At 40.0% G+C, this 17,297-nt stretch overlaps 1 protein-coding gene across 1 annotated transcript; it reads right to left on the bottom strand.

Moving 5' to 3' along the window:
* Positions 1-29: 29 nt before the first annotated feature.
* Positions 30-2,812, bottom strand: LOC109209544 (calmodulin). Its single transcript, XM_019372836.1, has 4 exons — positions 2,596-2,812; positions 1,432-1,589; positions 548-628; positions 30-423 (listed from the first exon to the last, which is right to left on the bottom strand). The coding sequence occupies exons 1-4, from the start codon at positions 2,669-2,671 to the stop codon at positions 289-291; spliced, it is 450 nt and encodes a 149-aa protein (XP_019228381.1). The 5' UTR covers positions 2,672-2,812; the 3' UTR covers positions 30-288.
* Between the last annotated feature and the right edge of the window lie 14,485 nt (positions 2,813-17,297).

Genomic DNA, 17,297 nt, shown 5'->3' with positions numbered 1-17,297 from the left:
GCACACACACACACTGTGTAGCCTGGAAAGAAACCAAAGCAACAAACAAGATATTACCAATGAACTATCTAAATTCTTCTTTTCTTTTACCCTTTGGATGGGCAAGGGACTATAGCTGTATACACCAGTAGCCCAGAAGTTAAAACATATAAACTGAAAGGAGTCTAGATGCTAGTAAAAGCATACGGTACATTTGTTTGTCTTAACAACAACACAGAATATAAACTGCCAGCTAGAAGTTATAGTAACTAAGTGGCCAGTCACAAAATACACGAGAATCTAAAGTCATCACTTGGCAAGCATCATGCGGACAAACTCCTCGTAATTAACTTGCCCATCACCATCAATATCTGCTTCTCGGATCATCTCATCCACCTCTTCATCAGTCAGCTTCTCTCCAAGGTTTGTCATTACATGACGAAGCTGAAATGTAAATTGGAGATATATCGGATGCACACAATACTGGCTAAGGAAAATACAACTAGCATGTTAAACTGCACTTTACTCATAATTACTTGCAGAAAATAACTTTTCTACAGAAAGGTACCTCAGCTGCAGAAATAAAGCCATTCTGATCTTTATCGAAAACCTTGAAAGCTTCTTTGAGTTCCTCCTCAGAATCAGTGTCCTTCACAAGAATAGTCCAAATCATATTTCATCATGAAAGAGGTAAAAGCTGGTACATTGTTTTCCCAAGTATAAAAACTTATTATTTGAGCACAATTCTACTAGATTTGACAATTAAGAATATTTGACAAGCGATGAAGAAAGCATATTTCTGTCTTGTCATGTTTTTATAAGATTCAATGGGGAAACAATAACAAAATGCTAAAAAACGAAAGGAAGAATTAACCAATCACTGATCCCTCAGTGATGATATTATCTCAGGACGGCGACTTGGATATTTACATAGTCCTCTGCATGTCAAGAACCATTTTTCCTAAGAAAGAATGATTAATCGTAAAACCTTCTTACTAACAAATCTTGTCAAAATGTCTCATCGATGCCCGCAGAACATACAACAATGTTTCTTTTGAATGGTCACGTTGAAATACGACAAATATTTTAAAATGAACAGTGTCTGCATGTTATCAAGCTGATATCTGACAAGTACGAATATATATGAAGCTGGAATACACAATGACAATCCCTAATCACAGAAAATAATTTACCAAAAAAAATCAGAGCACTAAGATATGAACACAAATTGGTATATGCATAAAACAACTACAACTGCAAGAAACAGAAAGGATAATAACAGCAAAGTTGGCATCCACACTAGTCAAATAAGTCCAAATTGTCTATAAGATCAATTTTCAAGGAGGCATCTGAAAAAAGAACTTGCGAAAACCTGACATCATCACAAATATCTCAACAGGGCCAAATAAGAAAGATTGTAACATAATATTAAAAAAGCTAGAACTCCTATACCTTCATCTTACGCGCCATCAGATTCAAGAACTCTGGAAAATCAATGGTTCCATTCTGATCAGCATCAACCTCGCTGATCATATCCTGTAGTTCAGCTTCAGTGGGATTCTGACCAAGTGATCTCATCACTGTTCCCAATTCCTTGGTAGTAATACAGCCTATAAAAGCAAATTTCAGATCACAACTAGAGCTTTTGATTTCACTCGCGGCACATAGGTTATTTATTGAGATATAATCACAACTAACTAACAAAATATTAACACAGAGAGTACTCCTTAGGAGAATAAAATGAAGAATCTCCATTGAGACTTTAAGGAGCAAAGAGGGTGCAATTACATTGAGAAAATAAAAGGTGATAAAACTATGCAAGGGCATCATATGAAAAAGCATCCCCCCCCCCCTCCCAAAACTTTATCCAGCCAAAACGGATCACATAAACTTTTATCTTTCTCTGGGTTTTGAAACAGCTCCAATAAAAAACACGGGTTATACTGTAAACCGGCTTAGTAAAGGCACTTCACGAATTATAATAAAAAACGGTACAAGAACAAGTAAACAAGGACTTCCATAAATGCTGCAAGACGCGATCAACCAATCAATCGAATGATACATGCAAAACTTCAAACAGAGTTTAAGTGTGCTAGAAATTGCCAAATGTGACACAAAATTTTCATATGCAACACATTAGGCACACCTTCAGGAAAAGTAAAAGCTAGTTCCATTACTAACAACTCTACAAATAAATAAAAAGTGGCTCTTCCTCCCTAAATATTTTCGATATTCTCTATGAGCAGATTAGCGAAATTGAACAATCACTGATATACTTAAACTCCAAGTCCTTCAACGTCTTCAACTATTAAACGATCCACCAATCCTACGAAATTTAGTTCCTAAGCATTTTTCTTTCTTCAGCTTATACCAGTACAACAAAACCAACTAAACGGCGTAATTTAGGTTTTCAATAGTAATTTGTAACACTTGACCAGTAAATCGCGAAAATTGAAAGTCAACCAAAAAATGTGTAGCTAAAGCTTAGATCTACTCTAAAATCAACAAATCAGATGCAATAACATAAACAACGCCTCGGCCACCCAAAAAAATGCATAAAAAAATTATCACATCATCAGACTACCGTAATGTTTAGAATAAAATGAGTAGTATTACCATCGCCGTCCTTGTCGAAAAGGCTAAAGGCCTCCTTGAACTCAGCGATCTGCTCCTCCGTTAGCTGCTCTGCCATTTCTCTCTCTCTCTCTTTTCACGATTTCAAAGAACCCTATGCGCAAGTTTTATGCCTTTTGATTTCGTTTTTGGCACTTTGACCGTTTTTAAAGAAATGGAAAACGAGTAGAAATATCTTGACTCGCCGATAATACAGGGCACCTCGAAATAATATGGAAATATCGTACGGTAAATATTCCACACTAGTGGGCCCTGAATTCGAGGACGCGTCATTTCGAATACTTGCTTTTTCCCTTTTTGTTTTTGAAAATTTGAAAAATTTTACTAAAACAAGGCTAAAAGATAAACAAAAAAATTCAAATCTTCAAAGAAAGAATATAACGAGCCAGTAATATGTTGATGGTATACCACGTGAAACAAATTTTGTTACCATATTTGCACCTACAATTTCAAAATTAAAATAAGTTCCTAATCCTAAGACTTCCTTTATACACACAAATTTTAGTGATGTGGATTCAACGAAATCTAGTGGTAGGCTCCGATGTTACAGGGCGAAGCTATATGTTTTGAAGGGTGATCACTTCGTCGAAAATTTACATTGTGTACTAAGTAAAATATTAGATTTTAGAGGTATATATCATAGATTAACCACTCTTTGTTGGAGAATTTTTTTCACTTCTTTCAATTTTGAACACCCTTAAATAAATTTATGGTTTCGCCACTGACCATAAGATGTAAAGTTCTTTCTCATTCAAACTTTTTTCGTGATAAACTTAAAGAAGAAAACATTATCATACCAAGAAATCCTTTTTGAGCTTATTAAGACCATTATCTCGGTGAATTACTTGTTATGTTTAATTATAATATCAAACTTAACCAAAAAAGTTACGATTAGGGAAAATTGCTATAGAAATGGCGCACACGTCCATAACTGTACAAAAACAGTAGTATAAAATACTCTTTGAGCTGTAGAATATTTTGAAAGAATCCTAGTGGGACCATTTTAATGACATGAATCGTGAGTCGTGACCACTTAGAAACATAGTACTCCACTAATAATCTTGGTTTGCTTTCAAATTTCCAACCTAATTACCCAGCAAATGAAACCTCAAATTTTCAGCAATTTCCGTTCAAGTGCTCTTTTCTTTCTAGGTTTGTCCCTTTTTCCTTTTCTTCTTTTTTCACTTTGGTTTTGTATTGGTCAGAATCTGACTACACGACCACAGCAGCAGTGATCCCGTCCCGACCACCCTGCAGTAGTAATCAACGAACTCGACTTCATCTAAACGCTGCTATTTACAACATGAGCGTCGAGGTCGAGGCCTCCCCATGAGGGGAGGTCACCTTCCCGACCCGGCCCGAATGAAATATGATAAGCACGAGAAGTTCTGGGCAATAAAGAGAGGACAGAAGAACCCCTTAAGGGGGGGCCCTAGAGGATCCATAAACAGAGGAGATAGTGGGAGAACTCCATGAAAGAGAGACTGAGCTTATGCAAAGAAAGAGATTCCACCTCCAAGAGGGAAGGAAGAAATAATCCGATTGTAATCTCCTAAACCTCTTCAAGGAGAGGCAGGCCGAATTTCTACAATCAATAAAACTTTTCAAGTGTCATTTCAATTGTCTCTTTTATCTTTATGATTCTGCTCTTTGATCCGGTATTAATTATGGTGGACTATGATTTACCCCTTCATCTATATTGATTGATTTGCTTACAAAGTGTTAAACAACTTTTGAGTCAAACAATTTGGCGCCGTCTGTGGGGATTTCCTAGTGAAAATACTTAGTTCTTCCTGGATCGAAGAAAAAGAAACACCAAGAAGAAAATTCGACTCAAACCAGAGTCAATGGAGGCGCATCAAACAAAAAAAAGAAGAATCGAATGTGCCAACGGGAGCCAGAAATCCTCCGCCCTGTTGACCTCGAACAGCCCGAGCGAGGAAAGAAGTGATGCAAAGTGTCCCCCCTTCTCCTCCTGATCGCCGAGCAAAAGAATGGAGAATCCCCCCCCCCCTCATCCACCATACTGCGTCAGGCCGGAAACCGGCGTAGAGGTGTTTCAAACGAGGAATCAAAAATCACCTCGAAGCAACCTGAATGCCACGGTCAGGCGAACAATCATAGCACGGGTACAACATACAACCACAAGCCAAAACGAAGCCGACACTTAACGCCCGAGGCGTTGAACCTTCAATGTAAACAGGCTAGTGCCTTCGCCATCAAAGTTTGATAGTTCGACCCCGATCTAACTGGGACTCAGGCTAAGTGCCTTCGCCATCAAAGTGTGATAGTTCGACCTCGCTCGAACTGTGACTCAGGCTGTGCCTTCGCCATCAAAGTTTGATAGTTCGACCTCGCTCGAACTGTGACTCAGGCTAAGCGCCTTCGCCATCAAAGAGTGACAGTTCGACCTCGATCGAACTGGGACTCAGGCTAAGTGCCTTCGCCATCAAAGTTTGATAGTTCGACCTCGCTCGAACTGGGACTCAGGCTAAGTGCCTTCGCCATCAAAGTTTGATAGTTCGACCTCGCTCGAACTGGGACTCAGGCTAAGTGCCTTCGCCATCAAAGTTTGATAGTTCGACCTCGCTCGAACTGGGACTCAGGCTAAGTGCCTTCGCCATCAAAGTTTGACAGTTCGACCTCGCTCGAACTGGGACTCAGGCTAAGTGCCTTCGTCATCAAAGTTTGGCAGTTCGACCTCGATCGAACTGAGACTCGGGCTAAATGTCTTCGCCATCAAAGTTTGACAGTTCGACCTCGATTGAACTGGGATTCGAGCTGTGCCTGAATACCATCAAGGAGCGACAGGTTCGACCTCGCTCAAGCTAAGACGAGCAATCCTCTCGAAGAGTTCATAACAAATCCCGCGACCAAAAACTTTCGTCACATAAGGGGAACCGGGACTCGTCTGACGAGCCCCCACCCCATGAAAAGATCGTAAATCAATAGAGGACTGAAATGTAAAGCAAGAAGCGAAGAAAAATTCTTTATTCATGAAGTCAGGAATACGGGCTATTGCCGTTTACATCTGGTCCGGGCCAGCCAATTAAAAAAAAGCGGAAAGAGGGGAAGAAGACAGCAACAAACAAACAAACGCCCATCGACATACGAAACAAAAAAAAACGACAAATAACGAAACACAACTTTCTATCACTCGGCGCCAACACCGCCGTTATCATCATCACCACTGGCGTCCCCATCAGCTTTGGGTATCGCCACATTATATCCACAATTCGCTCGAGCCTCACGAGCCTTCTGACGCGCCTCCTCGAAAGTTGCCTCAGCCACGGTGCCCGCCTCCCACAAGCTCTTGAAAATATCACGTTGAGCCTCAGCGTAGACCCAGAGCTCATGAGCCTGGCGGGGAACAGCGGCACGGGATGATCCAGCCTGGGCTCTCAACCGTTGATTCTCCTCCTCCAGGGCCGCAACTCGATCCGACAAGGCCAAGGCTTCCTGGTCAACCGCGCCAATCCGCTCCTCGAGCCTCGCCTCCCTAAGGGCTGCAGTAGCTCTCTCCGACTCTCGCTCGGACTCATGTACACGAACTGCCGCCTCTAAGGCCGCTGCCCTCGTCAAAGCATCTAACGCTGCCCTCTCCATGCGCTTCAAATCGGCAACCTTGCCTTCCAGTGCAGTCAACTTCCCGCTCCATTCGGCGCTCATCTCCGCTGCTCTGGCCTGGCTCTGTTCCATTTCCAACTGCATTGCTCGTAACTTGCCTTGCAGGTGCTCGCATTCCGCAGCGACCCCTTTGCCCACCTCGAGCTCCTCGTCTTTGAGGCGAATTTGCTCTTCGAGCTCGCTCTTGCTGCGGAGCACCTGCATTAGCTCCTGGTCCTTCTTCTCCAACTCTTTGCCCAAATCCCGATTGCGGGGATCAGTCTTTAATCGTTCGTGAAACTCACGGCACCTATTGCGATAGCGACGAGCATCTGCAAGAAGATCCTCGACCGTACATTGGCCCTGCGAATGTTCTCTACCTTCAACATGTACGTCTGCAAAACAAGAAAGCAGTTAAACTGATGCTCGTTTCGCAACAAAGGAGAAACAAATCGAAGTCAGATATAACATACCCGTAAGCCCATTACAGCTACTTCGTCCATCACTTTGACATCCGAAACATTCCTCAGGGACTCGTTCTCGGCCTCCGAACACAACAAGCTGAATTGCGGTACCAAGTTGCCTCCTTGTGTCAACAGATTCACATCGGAGGGGATCTCAACGAGACGAGCCGACCCCTCCGCATTAACCACCGAGCGAGTAATGCCCTCCTCGAACATCCGAACATCATCAGGGTCCAAGTCAGACTTGGACTCGTATTCATCGATCACTACACTCTTTCCCCTCTCCGCTGCCGATGATGTGGCGCGACCTGCCGAGGACGGTAACGGCACACTCAAGGTCACGACGGCAACATCAGGGGTCCAATTCTCCGCTACAGCGAGATGTCCTGCGTCATCAGCAGCGGGAACTCCTGATTGGGTCGCTACACCAACAGACTTTTCCTGGCTCTGACTGGTGGGAACAGCCCCGACCATCCGCTCCCCCTCAGCGGTAGACGTCGCAACAACACCTTCCTCTGGGTTTGTTGGGGGTGAATCCAAGTTGATCACTGCCGGAGGAACCATCTCAAACACTACCCTCCGCCTCTTCGATGGCCCTTCTTCCTCCCCGGTTGATGGCGAGTCGTTCTGAGGACGAATGGTACCAGACCGACCTTCCTCCGGAGATATAGTTCGGATCGAAGCGGCCAAAGCCACAGATTCTACCGATGCCTCTCTCGACGAAGGACGGGCTGCAGGTACTACTCTGATACGAGCGGACGCGGCCGGCCGACGGAAAGCTAACTGAGGAGCCCTGACTCTGCGAACCCTCCCTGGCCACGGCAAATAATACTCGAAAGGTAAGATCGAAACGAAAGAGAACGAGTAAAAAATAAGGGCGCTATCTCACCTGTAAGGGGCCTACGTCCGAATCTCATATGAAACGTCGACCATGTGCGAACTCCCGCTGAATGGGGAAGAATGGCCTCGACCCATTCTCGGATCCCCTCTAGAGGAGGCGGGGGTAACTTCTCGACTGCAAAGCATCGAAATAGATCAATATTTACAACATGAGATATGAAGAAAGCGAGGCCAAAGTGGGCACTCCACTAGTCAAGGATGAAGACTTACGGGCAAAATTTCACACTTCTGGAAACCAGTTGGATCCGCTACAAGGTGCTCGGTCCGCACATAGAAAAAGTTATCAAAAAAATGACGTTTGGTCCTGTCGTCCATCTTGACCACTAAACCTTTCGACCCTCGGGGACGCGCGTGGATCATAGTGCCGCGAATCTTTTGGGGAGCGAACAGGCTGAGCACGTGTCTCAGAGTGACCTCCCGACCCGCTAGCTCCGCGTACTTGATAAACATGAGGAACAGCTTGTACAGGTAAGGAGAAAGTTGGGCGGGACACACCTCATAATAGCGGCAGAAGTCGACCACCAACATTGGAAGCGGAAGTGTGTACCCCACTAGGAAGGGGTAAGCATAGAACGAGCAGAACCCGGGGCGGTCGATCTGGACCCTAACTTCTCTCTTTGCCGATACCATCTCGTCATACCCAAGAATACCCCATCACGCCCTTAAATCCGCTATTCTGATCTCCCCTATAAGGGGAGGAATATTTACCTGCTCCGCACCACCATCGGCGCTGAAATCCATCACTGCCTTCCCGGGCAGGATAAAATTTCCTCTATCGAAGGAACATCTTCGCACTCCATCGGGTCTACGTCTCCGTCCGCCGAAGCAGGGTCCCCGGCCGCCGGAGAGATAGTCGAAAGATTATCGTGAGAAGGAGTTCCTGTCATCTTTAACTTGCAAAGAGAGAACGAAGGAACTTTGAGGAAGAAGCGAGAAAGCTAAAGATTGTTGCGAGCAAATGAGTCAAGAAGAGCTCAAACTAATAGAAAGGGAGATATTCTGGGAATTCTCTCGAAGGTGAGCGATAAAGTGTGAGAAACGAGTAACAAACCCCCTCAATTTATAAGACACAAATTCTCTAGGGCACAAAAACCAACGGTCGCCGCCAGAACCTGGCCGGGCACGAAACGATTCAGCTTCTCGGGAACGTGCGCCACTGTGACCGCTTGTACAAAGCTACGTTTTGTTTATCAATCGGCTCTTCGGTTTCGAAATCGTCGTGATGACATAAGAGTATTAGAAAGAGGCCTCCGGGCAGTTTCGAAACTCATAACGCGACCAAAGAGATGCAAATCTAACTCACCCCACGATTACGTCACAAAAATTATCCGTCCGCCGAGGTCGGTAAGATACGACCCCGACGAACGGAGGGACTAACTGTATTGGTTAGAATCTGACCACACGACCACAGCAGTAGTGATCCCGTCCCGACCACCCTGCAATAGTAATCAACGAACTCGACTTCATCTAAGCGCTGCTATTTACGACATGAGCGTCGAGGTCGAGGCCTCCCCATGAGGGGAGGTCACCTTCCCGACCCGGCCCGGATGAAATATGATAAGCACGAGAAGTTCTGGGCTATAAAGAGAGGACAGAAGAACCCCTTAAGGGGGGGCCCTAGAGGATCCAAAAACAGAGGAGATAGTGGGAGAACTCCATGAAAGAGAGACTAGGATTATGCAAAGAAAGAGATTCCACCTCCAAGAGGGAAGGAAGAAATAATCCGATTGTAATCTCCTGAACCTCTTCAAGGAGAGGCAGGCCGAATTTCTACAATCAATAAAACTTCCCAAGTGTCATTTCAATTGTCTCTTTTATCTTTATGATTCTGCTCATTGATCCGGTATTAATTATGGTTGACTATGATTTACCCCTTCATCTATATTGATTGATTTGCTTAAAAAGTGTTAAACAACTTTTGAGTCAAACAGGTTTTGTACTCGTTAGTCTCTTTCTTTTCTGTTCTCTTTTGTTCACTGTTTGGACTTCTCTCCCCCTCAAGATACAGGAGAAATTTAAAAATAGCTAAATTTACAAGTGGTCGTTGAAAAATAGCCACAGTTTCAAAAGTAATCGAAATTTAGCCACTTTTCATGTAAAGATAAATGTGAATGAAAACACCATTTAAAATCCGGAAAATATCCCAGTATATTATACTGGTATTACTGTATAATATACTGGACTTCCAGCATAATATACTGGAGTTCCAATATAAAATTTCGTTCCGGTCCAGCATAATATGTTGGAAGTTCATACACAGGTGCTCCAATCTCCAGTATATTATGCCGGTACTTTTCTCGTGTTGGAGTTCCAGCATAATATGCTGGAAGTTTATACACAGGTGCACAATTCTCCAGTATATTATGCTGGAACTTTCCGTGTTGCAGCAAAATAGTAGCTATTTTTCAAACCAGTTCGGAAACTGGCTAGCTCATGCTATTTTTACTCTAGATACGGGGTCAAATGGTTTTGTGGGTCATTACAAACTTATTTTTAGTCTTATGACCACATTTCTTTTTTTACACATTGAAGATTTATTTTTACATATACGAGATCTATCGTTTACGCATAAAAATATTATTAAAAAAATATTTTTTTAATATCAACATTTCCATGAAGGCCCATTTCCTTCTAGATTTGTCATTTCGTTGCGCGTTTGCGTGTGCGGCAATAGTCTATTTATCCTTTTGTACTGGGGTTAAAATGAGAATGGGTGCACACAAGATTTTGAGATTTGGAAAAAATTATTGGCATTTGGTATATCACACTAGCTAAATCAAGTAATTTGACCTTTGAAAGTCTCATATTGATATAATACTACATAATGGAGTAAGTAATTAACAACGACGCTTGATGTTTACACTTGATATGCATGAAAAATGCTTATCCACGTTTGACGGTTACATCAACTTAAACCAACAGCTCTAATTAACTTATAAATTTTAAGTAAAAAATATATTGAGAAGGGAATAACTTAGCACGTGAGGAGCACATTTGGTGGTTAGTTAGTTAGGAGATAACAACTTACAGTTATTTTGGTAAGTGAGTAGTACAACTGTAATTAACTGTCATTAATTAGGATAATTAGTAAGTATTAAATATAAGGGGCTATAGCTTTTCAATACAATAGTAAAGTCGGTTATTGCATTCTCTCTCTCTTTTCTCTCCTTCATTTCTTCCTCTAAAAAGGTAAGCCTATGGCTGTCACCTCCTAAATTCGACATGGTATCAGAGCGATGAGGCCATTATTATGGTCTTAAAAGTTTGTAATTAGCTAAATTCATCAGTTTTCAGCTTCAATGTAGGAGACAGCTTCTTCCGAATCTTCTTCGATTTCTAGGGCACAACTTGAAGATTTCTGAGTTTGACAATGGCAACAACAGCAGACAACACTTTGCTTGAGAATTTGAGCCATAATCATCCACTATTTTTGCATTCTACAGATAATTCAGGAGCAATACTGATCTCTCTGCAACTGACAAGATCTGAAAACTATTCCATATGGAGCCGAGCAACGCGTATTGCGATCCTAGGACGCAATAAGATGGGATTCATTGAAGGCACCTATAAAAGAAAAGTTATGGTCCAAATTTGACAGATCAGTGGGAGAGAAACAATGCGATCGTTCTATCGTGGATAATGAATTATGTCTCGAAGGATTTATTGAGTGGAATTGTGTATTCCTCAGATGCATGTGCCGTTTGGAGAGATTTAAAGGAGAGATTCGACAAAGTGAATGGATCTAGAATATTCCAGTTGCATAAAACAATAGCCACAGTGAATCAAGGAACAAGTTCTACTGCCAGTACTACTCCAAATTGCGCGAACTCTGGGATAAATTTGAGAGTTTAGCACTAGTTCCTGGATGTGATTGCCCAAAGTCAAGAGATTATTTAATTTTCATATGGAGGCAGAAGTTGTTGCAGTTTTTCATGGGGCTAAATGAGACATATGAGCAGGTTCTTGAACAGATCATGATGATGGAGCCACTTCCAATAGTGAACACATCTTACTCTATGCCGGTTGAAAGAGAGAGCCAGAGAAGCATAGCAAATATGACAATTGGTGGAGGCAAAGCTAAAATGACAGCCATGCTAAGCACAAAAGGATCCTATGCTTAGAAAGTTAAAAGGAATTACAATGTCCAATCTGACTGCTGCAAGATGAAGGGCCATACTAGAGATGGGTGCTTTAAGTTGATTGGCTATCCAGGGGATTTCAAGTTCAAAAAGAAGTTTGGACGCAATTCTGCACACAATGTAGTTGTGGGAGACACCAGACCTACTGATGAAGGGGGAGGAAAGAATCAACCTACATATGGATTGAGAGCAGCAGATGCATTTAAGGGACCTACATTCACTCCACAACCTCCACATTTTACCGTAGAATAGTATAATCAGATAATGAATCTCCTCAACAAAAAACATACCTGAGAACTCAGCAAACATGGCAGGTAGCTCAGCAAATATGGCAGGTAGTATTAAAGCTTTCTTTGCAAATGAATATAGTGATGAATGGATCATAGATTCTAAAGCAATAAATGATATGATTTCAGACCTAGAACTATTGAAGAATAGGATGGAAGTTGGTCAAAATGACTCGAAAAGAGTACATCTACCTAATGGAGGAGTCTCACATGTAACTCACATAGGGTCCTGTAATGTTCTATACATACCTGATTTTAGATATAATCTCTTAACAGTATCTAAGATCACCAGAGCTGTAAGTTGTTGTGATGCGTTCTACCCTGGTTTTTGTATCTTCCAGGACCTTTGCAGTGGAAAGGTGAAGGGGATTGGTAGAGAAAGATGAGGACTCTATTTGCTTCCTCAATGTTCTGCTGAAAGGAAGAGGATTGCATTGTTGGGATTAGCTGGAAGGAATAAAAGCCAGGACATTAAGTTGTGGTATAAGAGTTTAGGACATGCTACTATAGGAGCAATAAGACATTTGTTTACTTTGGCATATGATGAGTGTAAAATAAAGTTAGGAAATTGTAATATTTGCCCACTGGCAAAACACACTAGATTGCCTTTCAATGATAGTACTAATAAAGTCGAGGAGATTTTTCAGTTGTTACACATTGATGTATGGGGACCATATGCTGTGCAAACCTTTGATGGAAATAAAATGTTTCTGACAATTGTAGATAATCATTCAAGGATGACTTGGGTATATCTATTGAAACTTAAAAGTGATGTGATAATAGTACTGAGAAATTTCCTTAAACTTGTTCAAACACAGTTCAACAGAAATGTAAAAATCATTAGAACTGACAGTGAAACAGAGTTTGTAAATGCAGAATGTAGTATACTGTTTTAGGATTATGGAATTATTCATCAAAGAACATGTGCCTACACTCCTCAGCAGAATGAGATAGCTGAGAGGAAGCACAAACACATATTGGAAATTGCAAGGGCTATGAGGTTCCAAGGAAGCATTCCACTCAAGTTCTGGGGGCATTGTGTGTTAGCTGCAGTATATGTGATGAACAGGCTACCCTCCAGAGTCTTGACAGGGAAGAGTCCATTTGAAGTTTTTCATGGTAGAAAAGCCAGTATAGACACATTAGAACTATGAGATGTTTGTGTTATGCAAAGAAGATGCACACCATTGACAAGTTTGGAAGCAGCAGTTACAACAGCATTAATGGGATATTCAGAGGTCACAAAAGGCTATATATTGTATGATCTAACCAAACAGTACTTCTTTGTTAACAGGGATGTCACTTTCAATGAAGCAATCCTCCCTTTCAGGCATAAGAAGCAGCGGGTTAGTCATTTGATTCTGAATGAGCAGGTTTTAGACCAAATCATGCCAACTGGAGTACCAATGGAGATACGGCCAGCAACAAACATCAATATAAATACAGTCAATCCTGTAGTTGCACAAGAAGGAGACTCTTCAGAGGGAATTCCTTTGGAGGAGGCAGATACATGCCACTGCCATTCTTTGGAAGAAGCAGATGCATGACACTTGGATGCTATAGACCCTGAGCAAACAAGTGCAGACAACATGGAGTAGGAATATGCTGCAGATGTCTACGAGATTACACAAGTTGATCAAGCTATTAGGAAGTCCAATAAAGATAAGAAGACACCAGTATGGATGGCAGATTATGTCACTGCAGCAGCTCTAGATAAGTCTCCAAAGCTCTACTCCATCTGCAAGTACCTGAGTTATGAAAAACTAAAGCCAGCTTATCAAGACTATTTGAAAGCACTTTCAGCAATAATAGAACTAAAGACATTCCTTGAGGCATCTTCAGACAAGATATGGATAGAGGCAATGAAAGTTGAAATACAAGCTCTAGAAGACAATCAGACTTGGGATTTAGTGACTCTACCAAAGGAAAAAACTCCTATAGGATGTAAATGGGTTTGCAAAATGAAGTACAAAGCTAATGGAGATGTTGAAAGGTTCAAGGCACGATTAGTGGCAAAGGGGTACAACAAAAGGGCTTGACTATAATGTGACATTGTCTCCTGTTGTAAAGATAGTGACTGTGAGATCTGTGATCTCTATTGCAGCATCTGAAGGTTGGCATATTCATCATATGGATGTATACAATGTCTTCCTTCAAAGTGACTTACATGATGAAGTGTATATGTAGTTGCCTGAGGGATTTGCAAGCCAGGGGGAGAACACCGAAGGCAAGGTCTGAAGACTTGTCAAATCCCTATATGGGCTCAAGCAGGCAAGCAGACAATGGACTGTTAAACTTACTGGTTCTTCAGGGGTTTGTGCAAATTCATTTTGACTATTCATTATTCACAAGAAGGCAAGGAACCAGCATAGTGAACATACTTATATAGGTAGATGATATGCTCATAACTGGCAATGATTTGAAGCTAATGGAGGAAACCAAAGAGAGACTGCATCAGTCTTTCAAAATCAAAGATCTGGGAGAGTTGAAATACTTTCTAGGTATCAAATTCTGCAGATCACACAAAGGGATACTAATGAATTAGAGGAAGTATAGTTTGGAGTTAATATCTGGCTTGGGTTTGAGTGTTGTAAAACCAAACTGGACCCATTTGGATTGCAATTAGAAATTTATAAAAAAGGAGTTTGATGATCATACATGAGTACAAGATGATGAACCGTTGATTGACAGGGAAAGATATCAGAAGCTAGTGGGAAAGCTTTTGTATCTGACCTTGACAAGGTTGGATATTGCTTTTGCTTTCAAACACTTAGCCAGTTCATACAAAACCCCAAGAAATCACATTGGGAAGCAAGGTAGTGAGATATGTGAAAAGGGAACCAGGTCTTGGGATTATGATGAGCAACAGTAAGAAGAATACTCTAACTGCATTTGTGATGCAGATTGGGCATCATGTCCAAGTACTAGAAGATTAGTGACAGGGTTCATCATTAAGCATGGGTACTCACAAATATCCTGGAAGTCAAAGAAATAGAGTAAAGTGTCTAGAAGCATGGCTTCAGTGATAGCAGAACTGGTGTGGCTGACAGGTTTGCTCAAGGAGCTTGGTGCAGAAGTAGAGTTGCATGTTGCCTTATACTGTGATAGCAAAGTTGCTTTGCAGATAGCAGCAAATCCAGTTTATCATGAAAGAACAAAGCATATTAAAATAGACTATCATTTCATAAGGGAGAAAATTCAAATGGGGATGGTTAAAACAATGCACATATGCTCCAATGACCAATTGGCAAACGTACTAACGAAACGATCGGCAAGGTCACAACATGAGAATTTGATGTCCAAGCTGGGAGGGCTCAATGTGTATGCACCTACCAGCTTGAGAGGGAATGTTGAGAAATAAAACTTAGCACGCGAGGAGCACATGTGGTGGTTAGTTAGTTAGGAGATAACAAATTATAGTTATTTGGTAAGTGAGTAGTACAACTGTAATTAGCTGTCATTAGTTAGGATAGTTAGTGAGTATTATATGTAAGGGACTATGTACAAATTTTTTTTACAGTTTTTCAATAAAACGGTAAAGTCAGTTACTGCATTCTTTCTCTCTCTTTCTCTCATTCATTTCTTACTCTAAGAAGCTAAGCTTCCATGGTTGTCACCTCCTAAATTCCGACAAAATATTTGCAAGTCATGCACTTATTCTTTTAATTCATAAACCTGGCGTAGGTAAGTATTTTCTGCAGCCGCTCCCGCTAGCAAACTTTTAACTCAACATCTAATGCCTACTCATGACATAGGCATTTTAGTTTTAGATTTTAGATCTTTCAGATTTAATTGATCCTTTATGTGCTTAACCAAAACTTATTCCTAAATTTCAGCCGAATCACTAGCATTGTATAAATGTATAAATGTGTTTCGTAAGGGTTTATAATTTCAACCAAAGACTAAAAATATAATTAAAGTTCATATGTAGACAATTTTTATTAAAACTCATCCTTTTATAGTGAATAATTAATTTTTTGTAACAAAAGAAATAATGACATAAAAAATAAGATAAAAGAAAATAAATATTAAAAAAAATGTTAGAAAGATCTAAAAACGAGAAATAAAAGATGACAACAAATTTCTTCTTATGTTTCATCTTTGTTGAGTATAAAAAATTTGAAAGTTAATCTCATCGATTTCAAATATATTTTTTTTCAACTCAAATACATAGATTATAAGATAAGGATATCTTAGAATATTTTTTTTAATTTATTATGTGTCGTTTTTAAAAAATCACTATTACTGGCAAACTGATATGATATTCGAATTTGAATTTGAATGCAATTTGAGTAGTTTGCGTTGAGGTTAAGCCAAGTATGGTGTCGAAAAATAAACTACTTGACAATTTTAAGACAATATATGCAATGTTTTGTAATAATAATCAACTGATTTAACATTTAATGATTCAAAGAACAAATTTTTTGTATATACAAGTATTAAAAATTCAAATTCTGGGGCTAAAGATATCGATAAACTTAAAGTGGAGTCATACTAAAATAAATCCGGCCAAAGAATCATTTAAATTTTTAGATAGCCGATTAAAGTGAATTTTAAATTAAGGATAATATCTTCACTTGCATCATTATAAAGATAATCATTATTATAATATATACAAAGTATTAGAAACTAAAATTTCAAAATAAAAATATTTTTTGAAAGATAAAATCATACCAAATAAGAGTTCAAGTCATAGTATAAGAGTCACGTCGTAATCAAAGAAGCGTTTATATCGTGTCAACCTTTGTGCTTTGCCATAAATATGAGTTATTATTTCACTTTGTGGCTATTTTTAGGTTCCAATGACACCTATGAGAATATTGCAAAAATAAAATTATCACTACGAGAATTGAGAAAATGTTAGTCTTTTTTCATGTAGTGTTTCTTAATTAATATCTTACGATTATCTATAATTATTTAGATGGTTTAAATTTTAAGGTTATTTACATATACTTCAAATAACACAGATATTTAACATGGTTAATGTCAAATATCAAAATGGAGTTAAAAAAAATTCACTAGATAAAGAATTTTTTATATTTTTAGATAGCCAACTAAAATGAGTTTTGAATTAAGAATAATATTTTTAATTACATTATTATAAAAATAATTATTATTGAAAAATAATGTTTTAGAAACTAAAATTTTAAGAAAGAAATATTTTTTAAGAGATATCAACAAACCAAATAAGAGTTCAAGTAGTAGTAAAAGAGTTAAGTCTTATCCAAAGAGTCATTCATTGTCTCAACATTTGATTGTTTCATAAATATGAGTTATTATTTTGCTTC

This window comes from Nicotiana attenuata, unplaced genomic scaffold (genome assembly GCF_001879085.1).
Source record: "Nicotiana attenuata strain UT unplaced genomic scaffold, NIATTr2, whole genome shotgun sequence".
NCBI classification, from domain to species: domain Eukaryota; kingdom Viridiplantae; phylum Streptophyta; class Magnoliopsida; order Solanales; family Solanaceae; genus Nicotiana; species Nicotiana attenuata.
This window is presented reverse-complemented; position numbering and strand designations above follow the sequence as displayed.

Excerpts from the sequence above, each read along its gene's own strand:
- LOC109209544 (XM_019372836.1), bottom strand. The coding sequence starts at position 2,671 with ATGGCAGAGCAGCTAACGGAGGAGCAGATCGCTGAGTTCAAGGAGGCC. Across the intron at positions 1,590-2,595 it reads TTTCGACAAGGACGGCGATG|GCTGTATTACTACCAAGGAA; the intron begins GTAATACTACTC and ends TTGCTTTTATAG. Across the intron at positions 424-547 it reads GCTTTATTTCTGCAGCTGAG|CTTCGTCATGTAATGACAAA; the intron begins GTACCTTTCTGT and ends TTTACATTTCAG.